The following is a 24,911-nucleotide window of genomic DNA, read 5'->3' on the forward strand; positions in this document are numbered from 1 at the left end:
TGTGTTTCTTTACAATGTAATCAATCATTCCAGGCTCAGCTATGAGGCACAGTCCACTGGCCTCCCTCATAACCAATTTAATTGCAAAGGGTTAGCATACTATTTTTTCTCTGCTATTTTCAGAATTCTCAATTATGAAAACAAAAACAATATTTAAAAAGTTCTTCCAGCTGCTTTTTTTTTGAGACAGAATCTCACTTAAACTCTGCTGTCCAGGCTGTAGTGCAGTGGAGCAGTCTCTGCTCACTGCAACCTCTGCCTCCCACGTTCAACCAATTCTGCTGCCTTCTCCCCGATCCCCGAGTAGCTGTGATTACAGATGTGGGCCACCACGTCCGGCTAACTTTTGTATTTTTAGTAGAGATGGGGTTTCACCATGTTGGCCAGGCTGGTCTCGAACTCCAGACCTCAAGCGATCCGCCCGCTTGGGCCTCCCAAGGTGCTGGGATCACAGGCATGAGCCACTGTGCCCAGCCCCAGGTGTTTTTTGTTTGTTTGTTTTGTTTTTGTTTTTGTTTTAAGGAAGGCAGGAAAAAAGGCATTTGGGTCTCTTATCTGCAATTTTCTTACGTGGAAACTTATGTGAAGGATCTGGAGTGGGACTTCGTGGCTTTAAGCCCTGACTCCACTTCTTGATGGCTGCGTGACCTGGGTTAAATCACGCAACCTCTCTGAACACCAGTTTATTCATCTGTAAAACAGGTCAATCATAGCACAAGATTCGCAGCGCGGGTGGAGCTCAAAGTGCAGGGTTGTCCGTGGTGAACCCATCACTTTTATATTTATCCTTTGATGAAGCCAGCACAATTCCTACCTGGTTAACTAGATACACTTCACCTCTTCCCTCGAGTTCGCCCTTCCCCCCGCCTCGTGAAGTCCTTGTTCTCTTAGCTGTCTTGAAAATTCTATGCATCAACATGTAGGAAAGGGCGCGCCGGGCGGGGGAAGCCACCCCCGCCCGAGCGCCTCCGGCTTCCCTTTTAAAGGGAGCGCCCCTTTCGCGACCGCACACGCGCTCAGGAAGACCACAGAGCCGCGGGTGAGCGGCGAGGTCGCGATGCGCGCCCGGGCACGGCCTGCGGGTGGTGGCCCAAGCGTCCGCCTCGCTGGCCTGGCAGGCGCGACCGTGCGTGCGCAGCCGAGGGTGGTGGCGGCCTGCACCCCACGCCAAGGGTGGTGGTGGCCGGCACCCCACCCTCGGCCGCCGCCTCTGCGTGTCAGGTGCCGTGAGAAGCGCGGGAGGGGCAGCCGCAGGCAGCGCCCAGGGATATGACTGGAGCCGACTTTCCAGAAGCTGCGCACGCAAAGCCCAGCTCCGCACGCAAGGGGGAGGCGACAGCAGAAACTTTTCAACCCGATAAGGTTCGCCGGAACGCGGAGATTTGCCTACTCTAGCCACCCTCCGCCCCGCTCGGATCCGCCCCGCTAGCTCCCCCAACCTCCCCCAGTCACCCCAGCTTGGCTCCCCGCCCTGCGCCAACGGCTTCCGTCGCAGCCTGGGCGGCCCCGAGCCCTCCAGCGGGCGGCGCCACCTGGAGTGGCCTCTCTACGCGGGAAATCTCAGCGTTAGCTGCGCCCCAGGAGCCTTTGTGTTCCCAAGTACTGTCGGGGCCCCGGGGCGGGGGGAGCGGCTAGTTTTACCGATCTCGCCGCAAAAACTGGAAAAAACTTTGCACGCCAAAGAGCCTCCACTGAGGTGGCAATTTGTTTGCGAGAACCTAAGATAAAATTTAAACAACAACAAACTAGGGGCGCTCTGAGGCAGGGCGCTGTGAGGCAAACCGCTGCCACTACACTGGCTTTCCGGGAAGCAAGCTCAAGACCGGGAGAGGGAAGGGAGGTCGTGCGCTGGGGACGGGGCGCGCTCCCACGTCTAGAGCACCGGCAGGGGCAGGTGGTCCCGAGCGCGGTTCTGGGGACACTGTGGAGCTTCGATTGGAGGTGGCTGTGATGAAGAGCGGTTACCGCACAATGGAAACATGGGCACCTCCGCTCCCAGGAAAGCCTGCTGGTAGAGTTCCGAGGCCAGCCGGTGCGCCCCGACGGGAGTCCGGGTTAAAGCGGCGTGGTGTACGGCGCGCCCCGCCCCCCGCAGGCCCCGCCCCGCCAGGTCGCGCTGCCCTCCTTAAAACCCGGAGGAGCGGGATGGCGCGCTTTGACTCTGAGGTGGGAGCGAGCGCTTCTGCGACGCCAGCTGTGAAAGCCGCAAGGGCATGGGAATTGACGCCACTCACCGACCCCCAGTCTCAATCCCAGCGCTGTGAGGAAACCTCGACTTTACCAGGTCCCCAAGTGCAGCAGGGCTCGGCGAGCGAGGCACCTTTCTCCGTCCCCATCCCAATTCAAGCGCTCCTGGCACTGACGACGCCAAGAGACTCGAGTGGGAGTTAAAGCTCCCAATAGGGGCAGCAGGTGTCCAGGGCGGGCCTGCGGTTCCTGTTGACGTCTTACCGTAGGCAAAGGTCCCAGTTCCTTCTCGAAGCCGGTTGTCCCGCGCCACTGGAAACCGCACCTCCCCGCAGGTCAGTCTGTCTGCGGAGCCGCTGCCCCGCGACCTCTTCAGGTGGATTCTTGCAGGTAGGGAATGGCGTGGTAGGCACTTTGAAGGAAATCAAGCGCCACCGCCTCGATGCCCGCAGCGTTGTCCCCAAATTGCAGGAACCGTTACGCACCTTGAGGGGAGGGGAAGAGGTTGGCGCTGGGTTACAGCGAGATGGAAACACGCCCCTTCTCTTCTCCAAGGGAGACTGGGTTGGGGATGGGAAGGGGTGTTTTTGGCCATTTCTCCAGAGAGTCAGCTCCGACCTCTCCACCCAACGGCACCCAGTCCCCCGAGGCGGGGGTAGGGGCGTGGGGCGCCCGTTCCTGTCTCTGCACCCGTGAGTGTCACGCCTTCTCCTTTCTGTCCCCAGCATGGGCACCAGCCTCAGCCCGAAGGACCCTTGGCCTCTAAACCCACTGTCCACCCAGCAGACCACGCTCCTGCTACTCCTGTCGGTGCTGGCCGCTGTGCATGTGGGCCAGTGGCTGCTGAGGCAGCGGAGGCGGCAGCTCGGGTCCACGCCCCCGGGCCCGTTTGCTTGGCCACTGATCGGAAACGCGGCGGCGGTGGGCCAGGCGCCTCACCTCTCGTTCGCGCGCCTGGCGCGGCGCTACGGCGACGTCTTCCAGATCCGCCTGGGCAGCTGCCCTATAGTGGTGCTGAATGGCGAGCGCGCCATCCACCAGGCCCTGGTGCAGCAGGGCTCGGCCTTCGCCGACCGGCCGTCCTTTGCCTCCTTCCGTGTGATTTCCGGCGGCCGCAGCATGGCTTTTGGCCACTACTCGGAGCACTGGAAGGTGCAGCGGCGCGTAGCCCACAGCACCATGCGCAACTTCTCCACGCGCCAGCTGCGCAGCCGCCAAGTCCTCGAGGGCCACGTGCTGAGCGAGGCGCGCGAGCTGGTGACGTTGCTGGTGCGCCGCAGCGCGGACGGCGCCTTCCTCGACCCGAGGCCGCTGACCGTCGTGGCCGTGGCCAATGTCATGAGTGCCGTGTGTTTCGGCTGCCGCTACAGCCACGACGACCCCGAGTTCCGTGAGCTGCTCAGCCACAACGAGGAGTTTGGGCGCACGGTGGGCGCGGGCAGCCTGGTGGATGTGATGCCCTGGCTGCAGTACTTCCCCAACCCGATGCGCACCGCCTTCCGCGAATTCGAGCAGCTCAACCGCAACTTCAGCAACTTCGTCCTGGACAAGTTCTTGAGGCACTGTGAAAGCCTTCGGCCCGGGGCCGCCCCCCGCGACATGATGGACGCCTTTATCCTCTCTGCGGAAAAGAAGGCGGCCAGGGACTCGGACGATGGTGGCGCGCGACTGGATTTGGAGAACGTGCCGGCCACTGTCACTGACATCTTCGGCGCCAGTCAGGACACCCTGTCCACCGCGCTGCAGTGGCTGCTCCTCCTCTTCATCAGGTAAAGCCTCTGGGAGGTGTGGGCCAGGTCTTTTCTCCTCTGAAAAAGGCGGAGTAGAGACAGAATATGCTGAGTTTGCAAGCAGCGTCCCAGGTGTTTCGCTCCAGGTCCCCACCCCTCAAAAACCAAGATCGCGTCGGGAAAGAGACGACCAAGGGACACACAGTGAGGACTGAGACACGCGCACGCCCCCCACCCAGCGGTGCCCCGACCCCTCCGCAGCTCCTATCCTGTCTCTATCCTCCCCTCCCCTGCTTGCGGGTGAGAACACATTTGCAAGACCCCTCCACTCCCCGGAAAAACAAGAGTTTTTAAGTGCCTGGAGATGAGCCGTGATACCTCTCTCCCTGGCGCAGTACAAGCAGAACTGGAATAGTTCCGAAAGAAAGGGTAACGCCATAAGTATGTTAAACACAGCAGCCTCTCCTCGGCTTGTTCTCGGCGTGTATCCGAGGCCGCCCAGCCCTGGCGCTAAAAGCGGGCCGCCCGTCAGGGCTTTGTTCCAGGCCAAGGAAGCCCATGGAGCCCGGGCTTCTGTGCGGGCTTCTGTAACCCGCACAGAAGCTTTCAGAAGGTGGCCACGACTAGCGGGCAGTGCTAGGTTTATAAAACCTGCGCGCTAGGAGTTTGAGAAATGCCGGGGTAGAAGACAATCACTTTTACAAGTGCAGAGTAGCATCCAGAAAGGCAGATGGGATATCCAGGAGGCGCCTGCAGACCTTTCTGGCCCCTGCTCTCGACTTGGTTAGCGGACCCCCTGATGCCCACGTTGGTCTCTATACTAAGCTCCAACACGCACGGATTCAATAGGTTCGTGGTGTCGGGTTGCCAGATTTGGCAAAAGAAAAGTTTTACACGGGAATACTTACACTAAAAGATTAGCCCCTGTTAATCTGAAATCCATATTTAACTGGGCGGCCTGTAGTATTTACTCTGGAAACAGTACCCGTAGGGGCAAGTGTTTCGCAAGGCAAATCTTGATTGCCGAAGAGACCAGAAATCCTGGTTGTGTCATTTCTTGGCACACAAGTGAGCAGTTGGAGATGCTGAATCTGCAGGAGCCACAGTAAGGTGTTTGGAAGGCAGAGAATGCTGTTTTCTTATTAAAATCCACTGCAGGCTGTATTTCCTTAGATACTGTACAGCTACCTTCACAAATTAAAAGTTTATACTTAAAATGGCTTTTTAGTATTAAAACCATAGAAGCACCCATGGTGGGTGAGGGAGAGGCAGAAATAGAATAAAGAAAAGTCAGCCAGAGATCAGGGAAAAGGAAATCCCAGAATAGGATCCATAGGTTTTTGTGCATCCCCAGATAGGCATTTTAACTTTTGAAACGGCCTTTTTCATTAGAACCACAGTAGTTCTCCGAGTACTCCAATTAGGCGGCAAAAAGAAAGAAAACGATTTGGGGGTCACTTTCAATTCAATATGCTGATACTTCTTTTTCCTTTTTAGTGAAAAGACAGTATGACAGGGCTTGGCAAATTACACGATCTCTTTTTGTATATACGTTTTATTGAAGCAGTCATGCCCGTTCACTTATACATTGTTTATGGCTGCGTTCACTCTACAACACAGGGCAGAGCGGAGTAGTGCAACAAAGAGGGTTTGGTTCACAAAGTCTAAAATAGATACTATCTGGCTCGGCAGACTCCTGCAATATAACGTTGAAGAAGCGATTTTAAAAATAACTCTCCATTTCATCACATATGTGTATACATTTTTTTTCGGAGTTGCAAACAGTCAGTTACATGTTTTCTGACTTCTAACACTTTGACTTAAGGTAGTGGACATTTCTAATCTTTTAATATTTATTTTGGTAATTTTTGATGACTACATAGTATTTTGCCATGATAATGTATATTTATATATAATCATTTTTTGAACTTTTACATTGATCACTGGCCTTGATTGCATTTTTAAAATTTTAATTTTAATTTTATTTATTTACTTACCTTAGAGACAGGGTCTCACTGTGTTGCCCAGGCTGGTCCCAAACTCCTGGGCTCAAGCAGTTCTCCCGCCGCTGTCTGGCAGGTAGCTGGGGCTACAGGTGTGTACCACCATGTCTGGCTAATTTTTAGAATTTTAGGTCCTGTTGTGGGCCTATATTTGTGTACCTCTTAAATTATTTTCTGAAAATACATTTCTGGGCATGGATTGCTGGGTTTAAAATGAGGTGGGAAGAGGTTATCCTCATGTCTCTTGCCTTGTACTAAGATTTTATTTTTTAAAAAGATTGTATCAGTTTGTATCATCAACAGTGAGTAAGTATTACAGTTTGTACCATAATCTTATGAACATTAGGAATTGGCTTTTAAATTTAAAAAATACAGTATGTAGCTTTATCCATCAGGACACCAGTTATCTTTGTATAAAATGAGAACAGCATGTCTGTTGGAATTGTCCAGGGAAATGAGGGAGAAAAAAAATTTACTTTCACATTTTAACTTTTGTGGGCCCTGGGTGCTTTTGCCTTTGTAGATTCCTTACACCTTAAAAAAATTAAAAATTTAAATTTTATGACTACCCTGATATAAAGATGAATACATTAAATGAGGTATGAAAATATTTTCTTCTACCTAAAAGTGAGTTTTTTTAGGTCTGAAGATTGTAAAAGACAAAACTATTTTCATGGGCCCCTAAAAAGTGTTGTGGGCCCTAGGCACTGTCCCTGCAGTACCTAATGGAAAAGTTGGCCTTATCTACTACTGTGCTTTTTGAGGCTGGGAAAACTTAGAGTTTTTTGACTTAAAATGGGAAAGAGAGTGTTAATCATGCAAGGCCTATTACAGGAAATATAATTCCTAAAGTCCATCTTGTAATTTAGTGAGAAATTAGGAAGCTGTTTTAGATTTTTTTTTTCCCAGAAATATTAATTTAGTCACTGAGCTAGATAGCCTATTTAAGGAAACGTGGAATTAAAATTAATTTATAATGTGCTTTCTAGATGAAATAAGAATTTTGGTCACTTGCTTTTCTCCCTCCACATTAAACACCAAACAGGTATCCTGATGTGCAGGCTCGAGTGCAGGCAGAATTGGATCAGGTCGTGGGGAGGGACCGTCTACCTTGTATGGATGACCAGCCCAACCTGCCTTATGTCCTGGCCTTCCTTTATGAAGCCATGCGCTTCTCCAGCTTTGTGCCTGTCACCATTCCTCATGCCACCAATGCCAACACCTCTGTCTTGGGCTACCACATTCCCAAGGACACCGTGATTTTTGTCAACCAGTGGTCTGTGAATCATGACCCAGTGAAGTGGCCTAACCCAGAGAACTTTGATCCAGCTCGATTCTTGGACAAGGATGGCCTCATCAACAAGGACCTGACCAGCAGAGTGATGATTTTTTCAGTGGGCAAAAGGCGGTGCATCGGCGAAGAACTGTCTAAGATGCAGCTTTTTCTCTTCATCTCCATCCTGGCTCATCAGTGCAATTTCAGGGCCAACGCAAATGAGCCTGCGAAAATGAATTTCAGTTATGGTCTGACCATTAAACCCAAGTCATTTAAAGTCAATGTCACTCTCAGAGAGTCCATGGAGCTCCTTGATAGTGCTGTCCAAAAGTTACAAGCTGAGGAAACTTGCCAATAAGAAGCAAGAGGCAAGCTCAAATTTTAGAAATACATCTTTGGAGATGGGGAGTAAAATTCAGTTTTTTTCTAGTTCCTCTTTTGTGCTGCTTCTCAATTAGCCTTGAGGGTGAGCATAAATCAACTGTTTGTCAGGTGAGATGTGCTCCATACCCAGTGGTTCTTCATGAGTAGTAGGCTATACAGGAGATTCTGGGAGATTTTTTTGAGTCAAAGACTTAAAGGGTCCAATGAATTATTATATATATACTGCATCTTGGTTATTTCTAAAGGTAGTATTCTTTGGAGTTAAAACGCACATATAGACACATACACCCAAACGCTTACACGAAACTATTGAATGAAGAAGTAGGTAACCAGGCCATTTTTGGTGAGAATACAAGATTGGTCTCCCATATGCAGAAATAAACAAAAAGTATATTAAACAAAGTTTCAGAATATATTGTTGAAGAGACAGACACAAGTAATTTCAGTGTAAGGTGTGTGATTGAAGGTGATAAGGGAAAAGATAAAGACCAGAAATTTCCTTCTCACCTTTTCAGGAAAATAACTTAGACTCTAGTATTTATGGGCGGATTTATCCTTTTGCCTCCTGGTATACTTCCTTACTTTTAAGGATGGATCATAAAGTCAGTTGCTCAAAAAGAAATCAATAGTTGAATTAGTGAGTATAGTGGGGGTTCCATGATTTATCATGAATTTTAAAGTATACATTGTTAAATTGTAAAACTCCAAGCTGACATTGTACCTCTCTTGCTTGCCAAAGTACAGATTTTCAATTATGAGCAAAGAAAAAAAAAAAGATAACCAGCCCAGCCAAGCTTTAAATTATGTGACTGTAATGTACTGATTTCATAAGTCTTATAGGTTAAAAAAAAAAGTCATCAAATAGTATGCAATATATTACTTAATTGCCCATAAGCAGTATATTAGTATGATCTTGTTCAGGAAAAGGTTGAATAATATATGTCTTGCATAATACTGCAAATTGAAAAGTACAACCAATGCAACCAAGTGTGCTAAAAATGAGCTTGATTAAATCAACCACCTATTTTTGACATGGAAATGAAGCAGGGTCTCTTCTTTACCCAAATTTTGGCAAATCTCAAAATCAGATCCTAAGATGTGTTCTTATTTTTATAAATTCTTTATTGAAATTCTATTATAATACAGAATCTCGTTTTGAAAATAACCTAGTTAACATGTTAAAATTCCAAGTTCATGGCATACTTAAATTTTAACTAAATTTTAAAACCATTCTGATTATCGATTTCCAGTTGAAGTTAGTGGAAATCTGACCATTATCCTGTGGAAGGCAGAGAAATCTAAGCTGTGTCTGCCCAATGAATAATGGAAAATGCCATGAATTACCTGGATGTTCTTTTTACGAAGTGACAGCAGTTGGGGACAGAACTCCCATTACAACTGACCAAGTTTCTCTTCTAGATGATTTTTTGAAAGTTAACATTAATGTCTGCTTTGTGGAAAGTCAGAATCAGAAGATAGTCTTGGAAGCTGTTTGGAAAAGACTGTGAAGGTGAGGTCAGTTGTGTTTTTTAAGATGGCAGTTACTTTGGTAGCTGGGAAAGCATAAAGCTCAAATGAAATGTATGCATTAACATTTAGAAAAGTGAACTGAAGTCTCAAGTTTTAAATTTCATTGCAATTAAACTTCCAAAGGAAGTTCTACAGTGTCCTAAGTGCTAAGTGATTATTACATTTTGTTTAGCTTTTTGGAATCTTTGTACCAAAATTTTAAAAAAGGGAGTTTATGATAGTTGTGTGTATGTGTGTTGGGGGGTGAGTGATGGTAAGAGAAAAGAGAGAAAGACTGAAAAGAAGGAAAGATGGTTAAACATTTTCCCACTCATTCCTAATTAATTAATTTGGAGCACAAAATTCAAAGCATGAACATTTAGAAAAAAGATGTTTGGCGTAGCAGAGTTAAATCTCAAATAGGCTATTAAAAAAGTCTACAACATAGCAGATCTGTTTTGTGGTTTGGAATATTATAAAATTTCATGTAATTTTATTTTAAAATTTCATAGCTATACTTCTTGAATATAAAAAATCATGCCAGTATTTTTAAAGGCATTAAAGTCAACTACAGAAATCAGGCTTGACCAATACATTTAAATTTTTTGGCACTTGCCGTTCCAAAGTATTATGCCCCAGCAAGGCTTAGACAGTGAATTTGGGCTGCTGTAGCCTATTTTTTTTAGATTGGGAAATGTATAGCAGCAAAATTAATCATGAACCAATCTGAATGCCTCATTACGTCAACCAGGTCCAGATGTGCTGCAATCTGTTTTTATGTATGTAGGCCCAGTCGTCATCAGATGCTTGCGGCAAAACGAAAGCTGTATTTGTATAGAAGAAAGTAAGGTGCTTGGAGGTTACCTGGCTTATTTAGTATGTTTATAAACTAGTTAAAGAAAGGAAAGGAAACAAAAAATGAATAAAAATAACTGAATTTAGAGGCTGGAGAAATAAGATTACTGCTTTAATCAGAAAGCCTCATTGTATTTCTGCAGGAGAGAGAATGTATTTGCTGACAACCATTAAAGTCAGAAGTTTTACTCCAGGTTATTGCAATAGTTAAAGTAGAATGTTTATTAAATGGTTCATTTGTATGTCAAAGCTTTGACTCTGTAAGAAAATTGCTTTTTTCCAAAACAAAAAGATGTCTCAGGTTTGTTTTGTGACTTTTCTAAAAGCTTTCATGTCCCAGAACTTAGCCTTTACCTGTGAAGTGTTACTACAGCCTTAATATTTTTCTAGTAGATCTATGTTAGATCAAATAGTTGCATAGCAGTATGTGTTAATTTGTGTGTTTTTAGCTGCGACACAACTGTGTGATTAAAAGGTTTACTTTAGTAGACATTTATAACTCAAGGATACCTTCTTATTTAATCTTTTCTTATTTTTGTACTTTATCATGAATGCTTTTAGTATGTGCATAATAGCTATGATGCATACTTGTAACCAAAATACATTCTGGGGAAACAACATTTATATATAGCTTTTACTGTTTGATATACCAAATTAAAACAAAAATTGTTATCTCATTACTTATACTGGGACACCATTACCAAAATAATAAAAATCACTTTCATAATCTTGTTACAAAGTTTCATTTTATGTTGTAGCAAATATAGTCTAATGCATCACTTTATTTCAACTGTTGCTATGGATTATTCAATTAAAATATTGCACTGTAAACATTTTATTTGTCCATTCTACATTTCAGGCCGAGGCTGCATGCTTTTTGTTCCTGTAGGTTTTCATCAACCAAATTTCTGATCTCTGTATTTTTGAATTTCTAAGAACATGGAAGTTACATTTCAATGCAAACAATCAAGCCAAATGAGAATTAATTTGCAATGTTGAAAGATTGAATAGATTGCGACTTTAAGTTGCTGATCGATTTCTGCTTCATCTAAAGAATGCAGTACACATTTTTCTTCCTCAGCTGCACACCAGTCCTTTCTCTATTTTCTTCCTTAATTTTTTTAAAGGTACATGTGCCTTAATGAGCGCAGTTAATGTCCAATAAAATAAGATGGGTACAAGTATTCTGTCATGTACTATGTGGAAATATTTTATTGCCAATCTTTTTACTTGGTAAAAAGACTTGACTTCACAGGGCCTAGGTCATGAATCTCTAGGCCTTCCCTGCGCCACACTCACAGATGACAGGGCTTGTGGTACCAAAGGCTCTTTGTCTTCCAGACTACAGCTCCTATTACTGTGAAAACAGGAAAAGAAGTAAAAATTGCACACAATGGCATTGATACTTTGGCTTGGGAACCTCACTTTAGCAGCCAGAAGGTATGGCTATGAAGTGGTTTAAGATAATACTCACTAGTTTTCCAGATGTATGACAGTAGGATCTTGGAAATGTCAGAACAGTTCAGAAAAAGTGAAGGAAATATTTTCATGGGAAAAAGATTCCTTTAAATAATTATAACTGGGGCCAGTTTTTGCAAAACTGTCGAGGAGAGTTGGATTCTACCCAATCAATCCAATAGAGTATAAGAGCGGAGTACAGGGTGGGAAATGAATGCAGCTTTGGATGTAAGACAGGCGTGGTTGTTGCAAACTCACAGAGGCTGTTTCTTCAACCTCAGAGCCAGTCTATTTTTCTGCACCAGTGCAACAGAAGTTAACTGACTGTTAACTCTCCGGTTTTTGGCTCAGTGACTCTCACATGCTCTCTACTCTCCCGTTTCAGTCTGTTAGTTATAAATCTCACAAAGGGAAAAGGAAAGAAGACAAAAATTAAATATATTCAAATACATTCAAAAGCAAATTTTTTAAACTTGGAATTGTGGAGGAAAATAATCTAGTTTACACTGGTACGGACACGCTGTAGGTAACTGTTCATGCTTGTAGCTCCTCTGCTAAGCGACGTACAGGCTTTGAGGACAAATGCTGTGCTCTTCATGCACACTTTTCAATGTGTGTCAGGTATGGAGGGAAGAAATGGAACTAAAATATGTTGAGCACTTACAATTTTCACATCACTGTGCTAAACTCTCTAATGCATTATTGCCCAACAGTCTTCTGAGGGATGCAATAAAGTAATGGGCCAAAATTATAGATTTAGAAGTATTCTCATCCAGATTTTCCCTGGAGATGAACTAATTCAAAGCTCATTATCTTTGTACCCTAGTTTGTCCCTTCCCAATGTGCCTGTGCTTGGATTTACAGGGTAGTCCGTCTATTTTTTAGGCCATGAGATCCTGGGAGTTTCGCAAGCAATTTACTTCCTTTGTCTAAGGCACATTCCACACTACAGTCAGGGAGTAACTGACATTGTACGGGAATCCTTACCACACTGCTGTCTTCTGAGAAAAGCCACTTGAAATTGTTCTTTAGGCAAAACCAAAAACTGACCAAACAGTCATGCTTTGTCTTATAATCCTAAAACTTCTGTCCTAGAACCTGTCTGGACCAAGGATCCTTGCTGGAGCCAGGGCCGTCCTTAGGCTGGTCCAGTTTCCTGGTATGTGGCCTGTTTGTCTGATAGCGGTACATCCCACTAGGTGTTGGTGTGTGTGGCTCATCAGAACCCTTCCCTCTCTCAGAGGCAGTGAGCACCAGCCAGAGGGAGAGGAAGAACCAAGGCATGAAATAAGCTTTTTGATGGGAAGCTTGCCTTTGCAAACAGAATGACTGGACCTACCAGAACTAGTTTTGAATCACTTGAGGCCCCTTTAGGTGAGGCAATGTTATACAGCAGAAGCCTAACAGCACTGAGATCCCTTTGGGTCAAAGCTAAGAGTCACTGAGCAAGCCTGAAAAATCAGCCAGCCTCTTTTTTTTTTTTTTTTAATTTATTCCTGTTTCGTTATGTTTGTTTCTCTCTCTCTCAATGGATAAGTATTACAATATGCTTAATGTGCACTTTTTGTTTGCGTGTTCCAGCAAAATTTGTATTGTTGTTTTGCATATATATGTTTTACTTTATGTAAGTGTTGTACATATCTCATCCTGTTGCTTAATCTTTTCTCAGCTCCATCCCTGTGTAATTCCATAGCTTCTAGCTGCTGCCTAGTATTCCATGGTACTCATCCACCACATTTTCTCTATCCACTCTCTTGGGAATAGATACCTGGATAACTTCCAACTTTATGAGTCCCTAAATGATGCAGCAAGGACCAGCTTGGTATGTGTTTCCTTGCCTTCCTATGTAAACTTTGTAATGTATGCCATACCCATGATTAGAAGTGTTGGGTCAACAAGTGAGTGCGTATGTAATTTAAATATTGCATCTTCTCCAGAATGCCAAATCTGTCCACACTGCCATCAGCTGTGCGTGAGGGGAAGCTGTACCCACTTCCCCACCAACACATGGCATGACCTCTTTATTTTTAAATGAAATATATCCTCTTGGGAGAGAGATGCATTACATAGAATTTTTTTTTTTTTTTAACGAGGAAAAAGACATCTACACTCATTTTTCAATGCTTCCCATAGCCATATTTGTGTTTACATTATATCTCCACTATTCAATGGTATATTCATTGAAAAGCAGGGACTAAGTCCCAACAATTTTGTTATGGAACCATATTGTATATACAGAAGCACGGGTGAAAAAAGTGGAGTGAGTTTTGTCAAGCTTGCTTCTCAGCACTGATGATCTCTTCACCTTCTCCATGACTCAGTTTTCAATTGGTACCCTTGAAGTCTAACCTGTTTTTTTTTGTTTTTTTTTTTTTTTGAGACGGAGTCTCGCTCTGTCACCCAGGTTGGAGTGCTGTGGTGCGATCTCAGCTCACTGCAACCTCTGCCTCCCAGGTTCAAGTGATTCTCCTGTCTCAGCCTCCCAAGTAGCTGGGACTACAGGCATACACCTCCATGTCCAGCTAATTTTTGTATTTTTAGTAGAGATGGGGTTTCACCATGTTGGTCAGGCTAGTCTTGAACTCCTGATCCACCCGCCTCGGCCTCCCAAAGTGCTGAGATTACAGGCATGAACCACCACACCTGGCCCCTAATCTCAGTTTCTTCTCCTTGCCTGTGAATTGAGCTTATTCAAGGTTTTTGGGTTTCTGCTTAGTCACTATGAAGAAAGCAGAAATGCCAACTCAATGGCTTCCAATTTTTTAAACCATAACCTCACAGTATGCAATATATTTTACATGATTTAGTACATATCTCTGCATATGATTGTGTGTACTTCATACATATATATGTATATATGTATGTATATATATATATACACAAACATACACACAAACAGGATTCACTGTTGTTTTCTATGATGGAATATATTTTTAAATTTTTTTCATAAGAAATGCAGCACAGTGAAATACTACTACAAATCTATCATAGTCGCTAAATTTTTAGAAAAATGACAAAACTGATAATATATACCAAGTACTGGGGAGGATGTGAAACTACTGGAACTTTCATACATTGCTTGGGGGAGTGCAAAATGCTATAGTATGACCCCATTCCTGGGTATTTATCCTAGAGAAATGAAAACACATTCACACAAAAGCTATACATGAATGTTTACAGCAGCTGCATTCATCATGACCTCAAACTGAAAACAACCTGAATTTCCTTCAAAGGGCAATTAGTTATACAAAAATCTGCTACATCCATGAAATGGAATACTACTCAGCAATAAAAAAGAATGAACCATTGATACACACCACAAGTCGAATGAATCTCTTTTCTCTTTTTTTTTGTATTTTTAGTAGAGACGGGGTTTCACCGTGTTAGCCAAGATGGTCTCGATCTCCTGACCTCGTGATCCACCCGTCTCGGCCTCCCAAAGTGCTGGGATTACAGGCTTGAGCCACCGCGCCCGGCAGTCGAATGAATCTCAAGAGAATTATGTTGAGTAAAATAAGTCAGCTTCAAAAGGTTACACACTGTACAATTCCATTGCTACGACAGCCTCAGAGACAAAAGTGTCGTGATGAAGAGTAGATCAGTGGTTGTCAAGGGTTAGAGGGGAGGGAGGGTACTACAAAAGGATAGCCTGGTGGAGTTTTGGAAGGTTTTCTGATTGTGGCAGTGGTTACATGGATGTATACATGTGTTAAAATTCACACAAGTACACCAAAAAGTGATGAAAAGTGATTGGAAGAAAATGTTAACGGGGAAATGGTGCAAATGAACTTAAGTGAAGCTGAACTGAAGTTGGCAGGTAGCACGGCAGCTGCTGGCAGACAAAGAAACGAGATGGCAACACTGAACAAAGAAGGTCAAGCCCAGAGGTGTGAACTCAGGAAAATGACAATCATGGCAGAAGGCAAAGGGGAAACAGGCACTTCTTACGTGGCTGGAGCAGAAAGAAGTGAGAGGGCAAAGGTGCTACATACTTTTAAACAACCAGATCTCATGAGGACCCACTCACTATTCAGTACCAAGGGGGATGGTACTGAACCATTCCTGAGAACTCCACTCTATGATCCAATCACCTCCCACCACGCCCCACCACCAACACTGGGGATTACTATTGAACATGAGATTCGAGTAGGGACATAGATTTAAACCGCATCAGATGAAGTGGTTTCTATATCAGGTTCCACTGGCTACCAACATCTTGGTAAGATGAATCTCTTGTGGTTTATAGCAGAGGTCAGCAAACTACAGCCCATGGTCCAAATCTGGTCCACCACCCTTTTTCCATAGTTGTGAGCTATGCATTATTTTTACACTTTTAATTACTAGAAAGAAATCGAAAGAGGAAAAGTATTTTAAGACACAGGAACATTTTATGAAATAAAAATTTCAGTACCCATAAATAAAGTTATGTTGGAACACAGCCATACTCATTTGACTACTGTAATGCCTATGGCAGCTTTTGTACTACAGCAGCAGAGTTGGGTAGCTGTAACAAAGACCACACAGCCTGCAAAGTCTGAAATATTTACTACCTGGCTCTTACAGGAAAAGTTTGCCAATCCTGGTCTCCACCATCTGTTTCTCACAGCACCAACTAATACTAGTAACAACTTTTTCATGTTTCTAAAGCACTTTATGGTTGGCAAATCACTTCTATGTGCATCATTTTCACCTCTGTTTTGAATGGCCCTGGACTGTGCTAGAGCCCTGGACAGCGGATGCTGCTTCACAGAGAGACATGAACCCACAAAGCTAACACCCCAAATAAGGCACTAGGAAGCAGAATAGGTCAAAGGCATTTTTCACAAAGGCAATATTCCACATTGCAAGTGGAGGCATTTTAGCATAGACTAGGGAACGCAGCAGTTAAATGGAAGGAAAGGCCGGGCGCAGTGGCTCAAGCCTGTAATCCCAGCACTTTGGGAGGCCGAGGTGGACGGATCATGAGGTCAGGAGATCGAGACCATGCTGGCTAACATGGTGAAACCCTGTCTCTACTAAAAAATACAAAAAATATTAGCTGGGCATGGTGGCAGGCATCTGTAGTCCCAGCGACTAGGGAGGCTGAGGCAGGAGAATGGCATGAACCCGGGAGGTGGAGCTTGCAGTGAGCCGAGATCGCGCCATTGCATTCCAGCCTGGGCGAAGGAGCAAGACTCCGTCTCAAAGGAAAAAAAAAAAAAAGGGAAGAAAAAAATCAGACCCATGCAGTGTAATAACATAACTAAAACAAAATTGAAAAAAGCTCGTAATTTCAGGACTTAAAAGCCCTTGCTTAATTAATTTCTTCTTCCCAATTGGGTCTCCATCATTTTATATCATTTAGGGGTATGTCATAGTTTCACAATTCTTACATGTAGCCTAAGAATGCAACTAATCAAACAAAATTCAGCCTTTTATCTAGTCAAATGGGACACCCTGAAATAAGTTTGGGAGAATTATCACATGTTCTTACAGAGCATAGTAAATCAAGTATAATATAGTTTTATATATATTTAGATCATCCAGGCCATTATTTATTCAGCATCTATTATGTCTCTAAGCATTGTTAAGCACTACTAGATACTATTCTAAGATAAAACTGTTATAAAAATAAACACATGCCCTGATTCAGAGGTGTTCATTTCCTGTTTGAGGAGACACACTGGCATGCCCCTAACGCAGTGTGATTGATGTTGTAACAATTGGTGCATGAAGTGCTTTGGGAACAAAGATTAAGAAATACGTAATTCTCCTAGAGATTGTGTGGACATGAGGGTTAGGAAAGGCTCCATAGAGGAGATGCCCTATGAGCTGGGCCTAGATGCTTAGGGGTTGACTAGAGAGACACAATACCGGGGAGGGAGGATGAGAGGATCCTGGACAAGGCCCTCAGTGATGAAAGGACCTGCTCCCCACTGGATCCCTGGTGCCTGGCACAGTGCTGCCCCCTCATATGTGCTCAGTAATAAAATATCTGTTGAATGAATGAATGTGATGTGCTTGGAGGTGGCAATGATCCAGTTGAGGTGAGGAGCATGCGTATGTGTTCGCATGCAGTGTGTGTGTGTGTATTTGTGTGTGTGTTGGGGTAAGGGAGTGTGGCAGGTACTGTTAATGTCTACCCAATATCCTTCACCCTACTTGTTAACAGAGACTTGATTTTTTTCCAGTTATCCAGTTTTTAGGGAAGATGACTCTGTCTCAGCTCAGAGTAAATCCTGACTAGCCTAAATCAATCATAAAATTCCTGTTCCCCTTGGAGTAATTGGCCTAGAGAGGGGCATGCCATCTATTCCAGCCAATGAGTTGCAAGGGGAAGGTCTATTGAAGGGCTGCTTGAAGGGTTGCATTGTTCTTTAAAAGACACACACACAAGTAAGAGACAGTGCATCCTCCTGTCGAATGCTATTGTGTCTGGATGTGACTCCTGCCGTGATCTTGTAGTCATGAAGGGAGCTAACCTGAGGACCAAGCTGATACTTCAAAAATGACTCTATGAAAAGATGCAAAGATCTTGTCCTTGATGGGGTCATCAAGCCATTAAGTAAACCAACTTACAGCTTCCTACACTTCTGATTTTCCTCCAAAAAGAGGCATCTAATTTCCTCCTTTATAGGACACAGTTGAGTAAGGATTTTCTGTTTCTGGTTCTGAGAGCCAAAGACATTTTAACAGATAGGTCAGCTGTGTATATAGGGTGAGGGGAGGTTGGGGAGGTAGGTTGAGGCAGGCTGCAAAGGCTACATGCTGGGTTGAGGAGTCTGGGTTTTTTCCCCATAGGATCCTGGGGTGGGTTGCACAGGAGGAATTAAAACAGGCAAGTGCTTTAGAATGACAACTTTGACTGCAAGATGTGACAATGGCTTAGAGGGAAGAAGGAGTGAAACTAGGCGGATCATCAAGCGGGGATGGCTATGAAATCATCTAGGGAAAGTAGACCTGGTCCTGGCCTCACTGAGGAAATAGAGAAGAAGGAGTGGATTTGAGAGACATTTCAGAGATATAATAAGCAATGCTTGCAATCTAAAACTGATAATATACTATTCTTCTAAAAAATATGGTTTATGGCACATAAGACATTTCTGGTAACTTTCTGAATATGTTTTAGAAATATAACATGATATTCAAAGAATTTCCTGGTTGGACACTTGGAGCCCTTTGTCCCCCCATCCTTTTGAGAGGAGCAAAGCCCTTACCTATGGAGCATGTCCTGTGCTATATTCTATATCAGGTGTGGGCTTGAGGAGGGATGGTCCAGTAGTGAGGTGTCCAGAGTCGTGCACTGGGTGTTTGACTGCATGGAGCTGGCTGGCAAATCTGCAGCAATGTTCCTTAAGAAAGGTGGTAGAGAAGAGAGAAGATAATCCATAAATGGGTAGGTGGCCATGCTGCAAGCCACAGAATGACCCAAAAGAAACAGAGAATTGAACTCTGGAGCAACAAAGCACACGAGAGGGGACAATAAACATGGAAGAAAATGCATTCATTTATTAATCTTGTGATGTAAGACTCTAGTCCTTAACCATGCATCTCCATTTTGGAATTTGGGGTGTATTTTTTTAAGAGAACTATATCCATAATGCATCACCTATGATGTGTAGTTTCTGTGTATTTAAAGTAGAGCAAAAATTAAAAAAATACTTGCAGATCACTTTGAATGTAGAATTTTTAAGATTGTTCTAATATTTTCTCCAATGTTTTATAGTTGCCTAATTTAACAGTAAAACACTTTTAGCATGTCAACTTTATTGAGTCTTTCCAAAGCATTCATCTTTGTTGTGTTCAATACAGCAGCTCTTTATTTTCACAGTATTATTTGATGTTTCATAATATTTAATTAATGTAATTTTGGGAATAATACTCATAAAACAAACCCAAATGATTCTAGATAAACAGAATTCAACTTGAGGAAGCAGAAGTGCACAAGCAAAGTCAAGATAAGCCCCATTGGCCATTAGTGTTGACAGTGTGGGGTATCTACTAGTATAGTTCATAGGAATGAGGTGAGTACAGTAATCTGATAAGTGGTCAAGTGGAAATTAATCAATAAAACTCCTGGAATATCTGAATAAAAAATTCAACCAATCAATAGTTCTTGGTAGGTTTACTGCCTCTCTTTGTCTACCAAAATAACTATTTAAGTGAGAGGTTTTCAGTGCTGGCTGCATATTAGAGTCACCTGGAACTTCAAAAAAAATAATGCTTGTGAGTCTTCTCCCCAGACAAATTAAATGAGAATCTCTAGGGTAGGATCCTGACATTGGTATTTTTTTCAGAGTGCCCCAGTAAATGCTAATATGCATCTGGATTTGAGAACCACTGAGTAAGATCAAACAGCTCACACAGTGAAAATTAATTCAACTTAGCACAGAAACATTTACATGAACCATTTGGGATCTAAATTTTAAAATGCATTTTATTACAGTTAAATCGAGTTACTATTGGAATTAATAAAATTCAGGTAAATTTTTCCTTAGTAACATACTCTTTGCAAACCACTTTGTGGACTAGATGAGACTTTTAATTAATATTTTAAGTGTCTGTGGATAAATAACTGGAACTTCTTGAAGCCCTTGAAAATAGCTTATACACTGCCTTCAGCAGCATTTCTAAAGCTCTCTCCTGCTGTGGCACATATGGTACATAATGTGTGTATGCTTGATATTCTCATGAAACCCCAAAAGCTTCTCAGAAAATTTTAACCAATAATGCTGAAAATACCCAGCTGCTAATGATACGTCATAATGATCACTTGTTGAATGTTTGGTCTTAGGTCAGAGAGACTGTGGGTCTTTGGCAATTATATTTAGATGGCACTATTTTTTCCTTCCAAAAGAAAAAGCATATCATAATTTGAGTGAGAAAATTATGTTATTGTAGGGATCATATTTAGTCAACCATTCTCACTCTTACTTATTTTTAATGGGAATTATTTGCACTTGTGGGTACATTTTAAAAAATGTATTACTTTTAATCTCACAATAAATTAAGATGCAACTGAGATTAAAACCTGCTACCTTAAGCTGTAACAGAGCCTTGATATTTGGCAGCCTTGACATCTGTAAACTTGGCAGTCATGGAATTAGTGACTGAGGATCCATTCCATACAGTGATTTTTGCTGAGGCATAAATTTGAATCCTGTGGACAGCAAGGCTAGTGTATGGGAGGGAATCCATTAGCCAGTGAGTGCAGCATTGCCCACTCCCTCATGTCAAAGTAGCATTAACATTTTCTACTTGACTTCAGAGTTCCTGTAATCCTTGGGAACAGAGAAAAGTAAGTTTGAGGATAATGCCCCCAGAAAAAAACACCAATTGCTGGTGATGGCAGTAAAAAGACACGTTGTCTGAGAATAAGCATCCTTAGCCAGGTTCATACATGATTATAGAGAATCATTAACAATATGAAGGTCCTGGGACTATAAAACTACTTGCTTCAGGACATTGGTGTAGGCAAAGATTTTAAGGCTAAGACTCCAAATGCACCAGCAACACAGCAAAGATGGACAAATAGGACTATGTTAAACTAAAGAAGCTTCTGTACAGCAAAGGAAACAATCAACAGAGTGAAGAGACAACCTGTTGAATGAGGGAAAATATATGCAAACTATTCATCCAAAAAGGGACTAATTTCTAGAATATACAAGGAACTCTACAAAACAGAAAAAAAAAAACACCAAAAAATCCCACTAAAAAGTGGGCAAAGGATCTGAATAGACATTTCTCAAAAGAAGACATACAAATGGCCAACAGGTATATGAAAACATTCTCAACATCACTAATCATCAGGGAAGTGCAAAATTATAAGACCACAATGAGATACCATCTTACCACAGTTAGAATGGCTATTATCAAAAAGACCAAAAGTAACAGATGCTGGCGAGGATACAGACGGAAAGGACTTCTTACACACTGTTGGTGGGAATGTAAATTAGTACAGCCATTATGGAAAACAGCATAGAGGTTTCTCAAAAAACTGAAAATGGAACTAGCATACAATCCAGCAATCTCACCACTGGGTATTTATACAAATGATAGAAACTCAGCATATCAAAGGGATACCTGCACCATGTTTGTTGCAGCACTATAGCCACAATAGCCAAGACATGAAATCAACCTGCATGTCCATCAACAGATGAATGGATTTAAAAAGTGTGGTATATACCCAATGGAATACTGTTCAACCATAAAAAAAATAAAATCATGTCATTTGCAGTAACATGGATGGAACTGGAGGTCACTATGTTGAGTGAAATTAGCTAGGCACAGAAAGACAAATATCTCATGTTTTCTTTCATATACGAGAACTAAAAACTTTAATCTCACAGAGGTAGAAAGAGAGAGAAGAATGAAATTGGGAAAGGTATGTGTGGTGAGAGGATGAAGACAGGTTGGTTAATGGGTACAAACATACAGCTAGATAGAAGAAATAAGTTCTAGTATTTGATAACAGAAAGATGAGTATGGTTAATAACATATTGTATATTTCAAAATAGCTAGAAGATTTGAAATGTTCCCAACACAAAGAAATGACAAATGTTTAAGGTGATTGGATATCATAAATACCCTGATTTGATCATTACATATTTTATACACATATCAGAATATCACATATACCCCATAAATATGTACAAATTGTATGAATCAATAAAAAATTTTAAAAAGGTCACTCAGAATTTTTCCTTCCACCTGATTGCATTATACAAGGGAATTTAAAGTTCCATCACCATTCACAAGTGCCTCCAGACACATTCCAGTTGAATATGAGGGATGTACTATCTCTTAAACACTCCTCTCACAGTTTTGTTTTTACGGTGAATTTGCATGACTCTGAAGAAAGGGTTGGCAGACTTAGTCTAATTGCATAAATTCCAGATTAATGAAGCCTGATTTATTGAGGTTTCATGCCCTCAAGTCTAGCTTAATCCTTGTCACTGGTGTTGGTGATGTCTTTCCTAAAGACGCTCATTCCTCCAGGCACAGCCAGCTCCACTAGGCCATGTTACAGCTTGCTCTTCCTTCTCCACAACTCTGATTCTGGCACTTGTACATAATGTGCCCTTCATGATACTTTCCAGGTAATTTTTCTGGTTGGAACGTTCACAAAAGCAAAGGATTGCCCATGCTCTTCTTCGTGTGGTGCCTTCTCTTTCTTACCACCTTCTTACTCAGGCATCACCCATTCTTGCTCAGCTTGAGTTCTAAAATCCAGTGAATCTCTCTCAGATCTAGGAAGCTGGATTCACATAAAGAATTACGATTCAGCTGGGCGCGGTGGCTCATGCTTGTAATCCCAGCACTTTGGGAGGCCGAGGTGGGCGGATCACCTGAGATCGGGAGTTTGAGACCAGCCTGGCCAACATGGTGAAACCTCGTCTCTACTAAAAGTACAAAAAAATTAGCCGGGCATAGTAATGAACGCCTGTAATCCCAGCTACTACGCGTGATGCTGAGGTGGGAGAATTGCTTGAACTCCGGAGGCAGAGGTTGCAGTGAGCCGAGATCGTGCCACCGCACTCCAGCCTGTGCGACAGAGCAAGCCTCTGTCTCAGGAAAAAAAAAAAAAAAAAAAAAAAAAAAACTAAAACAAACAAAAAACCACCACCATGTAATGAGATTGTTCTTTGTTCTGTTGATGCAGAATTGTGTTTTCTCTCAACTCTAAGTTCTTAGGAGCTCCACTGGAAACTGAACCATGGTAGGATATCTAGGTCAGCTTTTCTGCCTAACTAAAACTATATTGCATCCCAGTCTGGCAGCAAGCACATAGGCCCTATGGGCTTTTTAAGGCTCTGCAAAAATGTCTGGGACCTGAAAAAATACAATGGGCTAGTGACATTGCTTGCTTTTTCAGGAACACAAAAGGAGAATCAGAGAAATTGGGGCTATATGTGGGGATATATGGTCAGGGAAGTTTTTTTGTTTGTTTGTTTTACAGGGGATACTTAGGCATGTGTGTACACTGGTGAGATTGGTGCAGCAGGGAGACAGAAAAGGATGAGGCAGGGCAAATAAAAATTGGTTATACGAGTGAAGTCCCTGAGGAGGCAAGAGAGGAGGGGAGGCACATCATGTGGGGTCATGGTGTGAGGTCTCACAGAGTTCATTTAACGTATGCTTAAAACTTTTCTTTAAATCTTGGGTTCAAATCCTCTCTCTGCCAGTTTATAGAAATGTGGGAATTGCAAGTGAACCTCTTCAAGTGGCTGTTTCCTCATGTGTAAAATGGAGATAAGTAAGGTCCCAAATTAACTGATTGTTGCGAATATTCAAGTTAATAACACATGCTATTAGCTTAAGCATAGTACTTACAATAAAGTAAGCATGCAGCAATGATTGGCTGTAACAATAATAATTATTGACAGTATTAGGTGCAGGGCTGGGGAAGCAAGATAACAAAAAGATGTATAAACCATCAATAATCTTGTAATCACCTGTAATCCTAGCATTTTGGGAGGCTGATGTAGGAGGATCACTTGAGGCCAGGGGTTTGAGACCAGTCTGGCAACATAGCAAGACCCCATCTCTATAAAACAAAAAATTAGCTGGGCATGGTGGCATGTGCCTATAGTCCTAGCTACTTGAGAAGCTGAAACAGGAGGATTGCTTGAGCCCAAGAGTACCACTGCACTCCAGGCTGGATGACAGAGTGAGACCTTGGGTCTAAAATGAAAATAAAAAAAATTTAAATGTTATAAACCATGGAACCATGGTCTGTGACTGAGGATATGAAAATCCAGTGTTTGAGAGAAAAGTGTAAAAAATGGTAATAAAATACAGAATTAAATAATCACTTCTACAGCCTTCACATTCCACTCTTAGCAGGGATGTGAAGGTCTGTGAGAAGCCTGGGGTGCCATCTCCGAGGACACAGGACAGGGCCTCTAGATGTCCATTTAATCTGGGATGGTCCAGTTCATTGTGAGAGCTTTGCTGCTCATGCTGCTTCTCTGACTGATGGTACTAACTTTCCCTCCCAACTTCCCTTCCTTCCTTCTACTCCCTTTTCTTTCTCCCGCATGGAGAAGGAAGGCTTCTAATGAGGTAGACTTTCCAGGTCTGACTTGCTCCATCCTAGGTGACCATGTAATAAGTAACGATCCCTCAAACTATGAGAGAGCTAGACTCATTTGACAACCAGCTTCCTGGGAAACAAATGTGACTATATTTTCCATATTTTACAGACTCGAAAATAAACAGAATGATTTAAAATGTCAACAAGCAGGCTTCTAAATAGCATTGGCTAAGTTTAATTTTTCTTATAGCCCTATCACCAAATACCATGTCTAACAGTAAGCAGATACTCAGTACCTGTTTGTGGAATGACCATAAGGAGTTAGTCAATCAATTAAAGCCATATTTAAAATCTTTTGTTCAACTGAACGTGGAACTCAGGTTTGCCAACTCATAGATTTGTAGTTCTCCCTGCATCTAAGTTGCAACAGTACTAATAATCTCCACCCCTTCTCTATCGTCCATGTGGGATGGTGCAGTCCAGATGTTTCTATG

At 42.9% G+C, this 24,911-nt stretch overlaps 1 protein-coding gene across 2 annotated transcripts; it reads left to right on the forward strand.

Moving 5' to 3' along the window:
* The first annotated feature begins 2,127 nt into the window (after positions 1 to 2,127).
* Positions 2,128 to 10,679, forward strand: LOC117062450 (cytochrome P450 1B1). 2 transcript variants are annotated; one of them, XM_033175996.1, is made up of 3 exons: positions 2,128 to 2,522; positions 2,913 to 3,956; positions 6,966 to 10,679. In XM_033175996.1, exons 2-3 carry the CDS (start codon positions 2,914 to 2,916, stop codon positions 7,552 to 7,554), a joined length of 1,632 nt encoding a protein of 543 aa, XP_033031887.1. In that variant the 5' UTR covers positions 2,128 to 2,522; position 2,913; the 3' UTR covers positions 7,555 to 10,679. The 2 variants fall into 2 exon arrangements, with proteins under 2 accessions (XP_033031887.1, XP_033031888.1); XM_033175997.1 differs by having other exon boundaries at positions 2,437 to 2,577.
* Positions 10,680 to 24,911: the final 14,232 nt, after the last annotated feature.

This window comes from Trachypithecus francoisi, unplaced genomic scaffold (genome assembly GCF_009764315.1).
Source record: "Trachypithecus francoisi isolate TF-2019V2 unplaced genomic scaffold, Tfra_2.0 Lachesis_group17, whole genome shotgun sequence".
NCBI classification, from domain to species: Eukaryota; Metazoa; Chordata; class Mammalia; order Primates; family Cercopithecidae; genus Trachypithecus; species Trachypithecus francoisi.